The following is a 9,553-nucleotide window of genomic DNA, read 5'->3' as shown; positions in this document are numbered from 1 at the left end:
TAACTACGTAACCTCAGATACCCCTCATGTTCACACTAATGTTGGCAGAATTGGTTTCAGGTATTATGCATCTTTTAATTTGGAATGAACTGCAAACTGCCCTCAAACTTGAGTCTTTCATTCCTCTTGGAGATTTAAAGCTTTATTATCTGATGTTTTCATGACTCTTGCAAATTATTTTATGAATTCTTTGTCGATTGTGTTTTTGTGTGTTTCTGTTTGCTGATTGTTGTCATGTCTTATGAATGTTTCTGTTCCTGTTTTCAGGTCTCTCTTGGAAACAAGATCTTAATCTCAATGAGACTGCCTAATTAAATAAAGATTAAAGATGAAATAAAATTAAATAATTAAAAAAAAAGAACAAAGTTATCCTAAAAGGACAGTTTTACTCGGTGAATGATTTAAGTGAACATGCTGCATGTGATCTTGACTATGCAGTTAAAGCTAATGACTTGGTTTCATCTGTAGTTTTTGTTCTTCATGCAGGAAATGCACAGCTTCCTCAACTGTAACTGTGCTGTAGAGAAGACATTTTAGAGGAAACCAATTTCCCTCCACACTGATAACAATCTATTGTGCAATTACTGCATGTCACTAATAGTGAACAGCAGGCCTGAGCGACAGGTTCAGTGTGTAACATAAATATATAGAACACAGAAATGAGTTATTCCTCTGCAGTAACTTCAGATAATAATCAACAGTGCAATGTAATGTAAAGGTTATTATGACCTACAGATAAATTATTGTACTTAGTAGTAGTAATGAAAGTGTGGTTGAAGCTGAATACTCAGGCACCCCAATCTGGAAAAAACCCACATCAGTGCTGACACAGAAACCTGCCCTAAGACTGAATTTGTGCAAGTAAATGATCAGCAGATTTCATTCATTTGTATGAATCAGGAAGAAATGGGTATCAAAGTCCACAGGCCTAAACATTATCTGAGCCTCTCTGTCACTGTGCGAGAGCTACACATTAACACACTCGCTTTCTCAAAGCTCAACCAAGGTTTTACAACCATCCAAACACACCCTTTGGATTTGGGTGCTCTGTCAACACTGCAGTCTCCAGACGCAAATCTAGTAGGTCCACCTCATCCTTTCAGCCAATCATAAAGAAGCAACTAGATGCAACACAGTCCCATGAGAACCTATGGGAGAGCAGGAGCCATGGAGACCAGCTGTTACTCGGTCGATGGTTAAGGAAGTGTTGAGCGTGCAGGTGAAGGTGGCATTTTGGCAAGCAGAGTGTATACAATGGCCTGGACTGATGCTGGTGTTTTATGGCCACTGTACTGCACACAGCGGTGTGTTTATTTAGTCTAATCTTTGATCGTCCAGGAAGAGGCTGGCGTTTAAGAGGCTCTGAATCAACATCCTGCATGTTAGCCGTGCAGCAGATGAAAAAGCACAAAACACATCCCACGACATATAAAAACAGCTTGAATTCAGCAAATGCACTCACATGATCTACTTTTCACTAAACCTCCAGCTACACTTCATACCAGCATATAAAGGATAAAATATGACTTTACCAAACAGAACCCCTGTCTGTGCATTTCCCATGAGCCGAACCTCCCTGCTCTATTTCCACAGTGTTTCCCCATCAGGTTGGGTACAGACAGTGAATAGATGTGGGAACACCTCCAGCCTTAACCCCAGCTGACCTACCTCTTGACGAATGTGACCTCCTGCCCTGGAAGATCACCCAATGTCTCCACCTCTTCAAGACAAAGCAGGCAGACAGGGAAGGCATATCTTCAAACATGTCGCCTTAACACCTATCTCCTGTTTAACGGCTCAGAATGGGAAACTTATACTCTCCAGCTCATCCAGGGCGGTGATACAGACTGGGTTTAAACGTGGGAAAAACCAAGGCGAAGATGTTGGCAGCTGTGATGTGTAGTGAGAGGAATGCACCGGTGTTATCACTCACTGAGTTATGCAAGAGCAGTTTGGTGGAAACCTTTGCCTGGTACAGTGTTGGGCCTCGAGCCTCCTTATGCACAGGCTAAACACACACTCAACAGCACGACGGTACAGACACATACACACACACACACGCACACGCAGAGTCGAGCAGATCCTGCCCTGAAGATTTTCTAATTACCCTCAGTGAATGGGAGGCACTTGGACACAAAGAGGGCCAACTGCCTGGGTTATCGCACACACCACCAACACTCCCCGTTTTTCTTCCGTATTTACTATTTTTAGCTTTCATTTATGGCTTTTTTTTCCTTAGAGGGCATGAGGTATAAGGGAGGCATGGTGAGGAGAGGACTTTTTACGTGCAACTTTGCCAAAATCAAGGCTTTTCTTTAGAGTATTTACTGGCAGTTGCCTCTCCTTCACAGGAAAACTTTTCTGACGTCTCAGAGAGTCTGGAGCCTCAACTAAATAAACAGACATTTGACATTTTGGAGTAAACACACTCTAATGGAAGAAAAAACATCAAAATATGTAGCTTTTTTTAAAAACATCTGTTAGATAAAGCCAGTTAGAGGAAAATATGATGATGATGTGGTTACCCAGAAAACATTTGATACTTTTTCACTCCAGCATTTGTCTCTTTTGTCGGTTAAATGCTGAGAAAACAGCAAACTTTGCATTTAGACTTTTCAGGTTGTATTTTGTATTATATGTGCGGCTACACACTTCTGCAATCATTTGGTCCTTTAAACTGGACACATGTTGACTATTAAGATATTTTAAGTTCTTCCTGCTGCATGTTGGATCTGATAAACAGGTTAGGGGCCTCAGGGTAAAAATGTATTACTGGGCCCCCGTTCTTATGCTGGAATAATACTACCTGGCCCCTGGTTTCTTATGTGTCAATTAGTTTTTGGTAAATTGATTAAACACAACTTTCTTAAAAAAAAGAATTAAAAAAAGGACCATATGAGCATGAAATTTAAAAAAAGAAAACATAATAAAACTAAAATATTGCCAGTCTAAGGTTTTGATGCAGAACCGTCTATAATACAACTCCACAAGAATATAATCAAGGATGCAAGGATCTTAACAAATCTGCAAATTCTCACTTTACCTAAAACCTGTTCACACACAGTAAATAAGCCTCTGGAGGTCCCAGCTGGTAATCCAGCCTTGCTCACTGGCCACCAGACCAGTATCAAATACTGGAAATTGAGGTCCAGGTATTTATCACAAACCCAAATCTTAAACAACAGTTTCCTTAGAAAATACCGGTGGGAATTTTTAGGGGATTTTTAACATGTGAGGACGTCGTCTCCAAACTTCACTATCACAGGAAAAGCTTCAAACATAACCCACACAATCTCTTTCCTTAGTTGCCTGTAAAAAATATTTATTTTATTTGGAGTGAATCTATTTGGAAGATAAAGTTTGGATAAAGTTTGTCTCTTTTCACCTGAAAACCACTTTAGTCTACAGAGCACCAAACCCTCACTGACATCAGCAGCTAAGAAGCTCTCTGATAGTACCAGAGCTCATTTCAAACGCAGCTGCACTTTGTTCTGTCTGAGAGCTTTTTTCTCTCTTGGAAACATTCTGAGGGAGGGAAAGGATCCATGGACTCCAGAGGTTGAACTCAGCGTGCTAACAAGCCATAGCCTCGGGCCACAGAGCTGAATGGAGTGACAGTAAGGTGAGGAAGAGCGGTATCAAATGAACACATGAAAGAGGGAGGTCGCTGGATTTAAGGCTTTTTGTCTTTGGGCGCTCAAAGGAGACAGCTGTCGACTGCACAAGCCTCGGTTCTATTCATGTGGGGGGACCGCAGACAGAGACCACGCCAACATACACACACACTTCAAAGGAAGGTGTGTGTGTGAGTGTGTGTGTGTATGTAATTCAGTGCTTCTCCCCAAAGATTAACACTATTATTATAATCATAGAGCATCATTTTATTCACAAAGTGATCAGAAATGCATATCTCACATCCACATGACCGTATTGTCCTCCATGTGTTACTCACAGGGAAGGTATGTAACATCCACAGTTCATGACAGTCTCTGGACTGAGAGCTGTCGTAGGATACTTCCGGCAGTCAGACAGGCCCCGCACTTTAAAGGAACAGTTTGACATTTAGGGAAATACCCTTTTTTCTTTGTAAGAAGATTGATATTACTTTCATCTTTGTGTGTCCAGTACAGAGAGCATGTTAGCTTAGCTTAGCACTACGACTGTCTTAATTTCATGCAGTCTCTTGTTCATTTATCATCAAATGTGCAAAAAATAGAGATTAAGGTTGTCGAGGCTGTAGCAGTTGTAATTGTGGTATTTTTTGACAAATAACCATTTAGTCACCCGTCCAGCACCCGTGGACAGATCTTAAATCCACAGCTGGTGTCGGGAGTCCTGACTGTGACTGCAGGTGAAGCTCCTGACTTTGAACCTTGAATTGATCAGGTTGAGTAGATTAATATCATCAAGTGGATAGGTGGGTTTTTTGGGTGGGGGGGGTGGGGGAGTTTGTGAAGGGTGGACTAGCAAAGTAAGAATTTCAAGATATGGTGTAACGGCCCGTGTTTACTGTGCACATGATAACAAACTTCTTGAATCTTGAATCTTGAATCTTGAAGTCTGTGATGAACTTCCACTTCATTAGCTCGCCGACGGTTTTGTTGTCAGTGACCTCACTCAGATGATGGGATTCTTTTGCTTCTAAAACTACACTTTCATTTTTGCATTTTTATTTCTACATGTGTAAGACATAGAGCCTATAAGAAAGTACATTTAAGAGTTGTTAGAAGATGAATAATTTCTCTTAGGATAGTGCTTTTCCCTGCTTTTTATGTGTATAAAAGTATAAGGCAGGTGATTTACTGTGTAAGTCCCATGAAAAGACCAAAAATCAACAAGGACTTTTATCTCATGTAACCATGAATTACCAGATATAAACACAGCACAAAAAGTAAGGAAATTTGTGTCTGGTAGATTATTTCTTTGTTGTAACAACGTTTCTTGGCAATAAATCTTACACTGTTGGAAAGCCTGTTTATTTCTCTTTTAAATGGTGCCACATTTGTAAGGAACATGCATTTGTGGGATGAGCAGCAGAGCTGAGTATGTGGGTTGCGCCCATGAAAAATATGCCAAATCTTCTCTGCCAATGCCAAACAGCTCATTCTGCTGTTGACTCTTGTTTGGTGTTTGGTGGATTGGATGATTGCAGTTTGAAGAAACAAGACATATTGGCGATTTAACAATGTATTCATTAAACAAATAGGAGCCTCAGTAGCGTGTGGAAGAACTACACACAGCCACAACAGCCTGGTACAAATGTGGCACCATTTAAAAGGGAAATAAACAGGCTTTCCAACGGTATACGATTTATTGCCAAGAAGCATTGTTACAACAAAGAAATAATCTACCAGACACAAATTTCCTTACTTTTTGTGCTAAGTTTATCTTATTCCTCTGTGCTGTAAACCTCCACTGTTGTCCAACACTATCAAAGCACATAGATGATTCATGCTGTTGCACTGGTTGACATGTTCCTTCATTACTATGAACATGGACATTGTAGCTGATTTTGAGTCTGCTGTAAATATTCACTAATGCACAATGTTTATTGAGCTGTGGCGGAAAATAGTCCCCAACAAATACATTACTTACTCCTATTTGAGTTATATTTGCTAAAAGCTACAGTATCCAGCTGTTGTAGAAAATTACTAATAGTATAGCAAGTATAGCAAAATATCCACAATATAAGACCAGTGTGTTTTTGGACCAACAATTAATATCTTTCTTTCTTTTTGTGTGTGTGTGTGTGGCATGAGGTCATGAGAGATTAAATAACATTCACTCTTTGACAGCAGATAAGCAAACAAAAACTGTCCATACTGTCTGACTGACACATGATCTCAAGGAAGTAAAAGCATTGACTGCATACAGTAGCACCAGTGATGTCAGAAAAAACACAATGAAAGAACTAAAAATGTACCATTTGGTCACGAACAAAGTATTATTTCAGTCATCACTATTTAAATGGTAGCAAATCAATAAGCATACCCCTGATATGATTTTGAGATGATTTAGATAATAAATAGTGAACATGGACCAGACATTCAGTAGAAGGTCTAATCAGGTGCAGAGAAAATCCCAGTCTGATACTGAAAGTCAAATCTCTCTCTCCGTTGCCTGGAGCAGGTTTTTTTTTTTTCTCCATGTCTTCAGTTGATATTTGCATCAGAGGCAAATCAGTCTGCCTCTATGAGTGGGAGAGATTGTGTTCAGCGGCTGAGCTGTAGCAGCCATATGCTCAACAGTGGAAGCAATACAGATGTTTCTGAACCTTTTTTTAAGGTTTTGCAAAGTAATTCAGCACTAACAGAAACTCTTATTTTTGTCATTCACTTGTATAGCAGTGCTTCTATTGATCAAACTGATAAAAGTGTAATTTTTAACCATGAGTGTGGCTAAAATCATAGAAATGTGTTTCAATTGTTGTACAATATGTACACACTCTTTTCTTCTATTCAGCTCAGTACAGGAAGAGTACATCATGTGCATCATTTGTTGCTGGAATTCAGTTTTGGAAACTGAATCCTCCAGCGATGGGTCACACTCCTCCTACTCCCCTTCTCCCAAAGACTTCACTTGTATTTTCCTATGCAAATAACTTTGCATTCACAGAGCGGATGCAGTACCGGCTGTAGGAGACAAGGCTGCTCTGTCATTCGCAGGCCTCTTCCTGACCTCTTTTGTTCAAATGAAACCAAGATGCAAAACTGGCTTTAGCAGCAGACGTAGCTTAACAATACCTTTTGTCCACTACAGTTTGTACAAGGAAAGCAACAACCAGCAGTGACCCTGACCTGACCAATAAAAACTTTTTTAAGGTTTGGGAAATATCTTTAAAATGTTATAGCATCAGGATGTCTTTAAATGTATGTGACTGTATTATTTATGGTTCTCAAACCATTTCAACACACTGGACATTTAATCCTCACAGTATATTTCAGTTTAAGTTTAGAAATCTCAGGAGAAAGGGCAACACATGTCATCGGGATCATCAAGCTTTAATTAACCTGCTTCCCATCTAGTTTACCCATCTGCTGTAGTGAGTCCCTCTACATATGGCTGTATTCTCCTATAGGAAATGTAATGACTACCTTCTTAACAAATCCGCAGTAAAAGAGGCACTCTGGGCCGAGGCAACAGCAGGTTGACTACAATGAGGGCAGGATGGAGAGGGGGGGGGGAGTTGGGTGGGGTGCAAGTTGTGGCATGGGCAGGCTATTGAAGTGTTAAGCAGGAACTAAAGGTGGGGTCGCACTGCAGGGAGTTAAAAGAGGGCGGTTTATTCTCACATTGGAGCAGTTTAAGCGGAACAGAAATGTGTTATGTGCATTAAAAAACAACATAAAAACGATCATACCGTAGCTGGAAAACACACAAAGAGACTTGCTGGTATATCGTGAGCAAAAACACATCAGGCCAAAATTAGACCACGTTCACGTACCCAGAGAGTTGATCTCAGCTTGGCTGATATTGCATCAGTGGGAATCCCATCATAGCAACCAGGTGCCTGCGGCCAACCTGGGAGGATGGAGAGAACAGGGATACGGAGAAAAACAAGGTGCTTACATCTCACCCCCATGTTCTGAACTGGCTCATCATTTCAAACGCTATGCACACAAGCTCCTATATCATCCATATCTACTGTACATGTCATTTCTCCTACAGCGCTCTGATTAGGACATGACGAGGTTGGACAAAGCACCCTAAACCTGAGCGTCATTAATCATTAACCACCAGTGACAAAGAATTGACTGTGAGCAGCAGTACAAGTGTAGAAAGGTTCAGATGAACACACAATCACACGTATCACTGACTGTCAGCAGAGTACAGGCTGTTTTCTAGCACATTTCTGGACAGTTACAGCTTTTGTGTACATGAGCAACAGACTAGACTGACTTTGTGTCTGAGCGTTTATCATCTTAGCTGTTTGTTGTGATGCTTCAACGGCAAAAATTTCTTGTATCAGAAACCATCATGTAGGTCATTCACGTGACATCATAAGTAAAGTAATGGGATGAATCCTGCTCCCACGTTTTAGGTGTAAGAGGCAGATTAAGTATTGTCTTAATTTGTTAGTACAGTGCTGCTCCCAGCTGTGACTGCGCTCATAAACCTTTGTGTTCCCTGCAGAGTGACTCAGTCATGTGCAGTGTTGAAGGATTATTCCAGCTATTTAGTATTTAGTATTTAGTATAGAGCACTTTCATAATGTTGGAATTGCAAGAGGCATATTTGAAAAAGAATGATCAAAATTGAAGCAGCAGCGTCTGATATATCCTGACTTGGGTTAAGCTCCAAAAACCCTGAACCCTACATTTCCCATAATTCAGCTTTGAAGTGACTTTCATTAAACCCTCCCTGCTTAGTAAATACTCACATCTCCACACCTGCAGTTTGTATCACAGGTTTTCTCAGAAACAGCATTGGGCACTGAGGAGATTTTGGCATCTCACAATTATTCTCTGTATTTTATTCATTCGGTCCAATGAAATTTGAAAAGTCTAGACAGGCAGTGTGCTAACAGGAAGCCAACAGGAAGTCAGCCGGTTCATCCTCTCAACCAGCTAGCGTGATATATGGGCCCCAAAAAGCAGAACTCTTTGGAGGGAGTTCAATATCTAGTTTTCTAGTTGTCTAGTTTTTCTTTATACGTCCATGATCTCCAAGCCCAGAAGATGATTCAGGATAAATAACTGTCTCACATTTTAAAATCTGATGGTTTGTTGACTCATCTATCCACCCTGACCGCCTCCCTCTGTGGACTTTGTGGTTCTATAATAGTCACTACAGCCGTTAGAGGGATTTGTCATTTCAACAAAAAAACGTCGTTTTTGGGGTTTTTCTGAAACGACTGATGTTGTGATTTTCCTTTGGAGTGCAGTCTTTGAATAACACAGCTTAACCTAGCCAGGATAAAATGCTGTTTTAAATAATAAGTGCTGTTGGAGAAAATCTATGTTCTTCTAATCTGAAGGAGCAAAGTCTCTCTTCAACAACTGGTTTAAAATTTTAAAAATTCAGAAAACTCAATATGTTGCCTCGGTAACAGTAACTGATGAGTGCAAACATACCAATATCTCAATTTTAAGCAGGAAAACCTTCATGAAATAATAACATGTAGTGAAGAAAAATTGGGGGGGAAAACGACAAAAAAAATATTCTGTAGAATCTTTATCACAATGTCACAGATTGTAACACTGATTGATTGAGATAAAAGATTCTCTCACATTTTGACTGAAGCTGTCATTAATGTGGTTTTGGGTGGATTTGGATTCTTCTTCATCTACTTCCTCCCTTTGTCTTTCTTTCTGCGAGTGATTTAATCTGACTTTTTGAATTCATGCTAAATAAATAAATAAATAACTTTTTATAATCGACATCTGCTCTTTTTTTTTTCTCAGACATTTTAAATGAGTAAGATGAAACTTGGGGAAACCTGTGGGGGAAACAATGAGTCGCTGCATTCACAAAACAAAGGCAGCAACAACACTGTCTCCCTCCACCCAAACAACCCACTTCCTCAACACAAACCACATCAGCAGATCTGAAG

General features: G+C 40.1%; 1 protein-coding gene across 1 annotated transcript in view; it reads right to left on the bottom strand.

Moving 5' to 3' along the window:
* ttll10 (tubulin tyrosine ligase-like family, member 10) overlaps positions 1-1,861 on the bottom strand; it is a 37,611-nt gene extending 35,750 nt beyond the window's left edge. The window contains exon 1 of the mRNA XM_044351386.1: positions 1,669-1,861. Within this exon, the coding sequence (XP_044207321.1) occupies positions 1,669-1,765 (97 nt within the window). The 5' untranslated portion in view covers positions 1,766-1,861. The remainder of the gene's footprint in view (positions 1-1,668) is intronic.
* Positions 1,862-9,553: the final 7,692 nt, after the last annotated feature.

This window comes from Thunnus albacares, chromosome 5 (assembly GCF_914725855.1).
Source record: "Thunnus albacares chromosome 5, fThuAlb1.1, whole genome shotgun sequence".
In the NCBI taxonomy this organism is placed as follows: domain Eukaryota; kingdom Metazoa; phylum Chordata; class Actinopteri; order Scombriformes; family Scombridae; genus Thunnus; species Thunnus albacares.
This window is presented reverse-complemented; position numbering and strand designations above follow the sequence as displayed.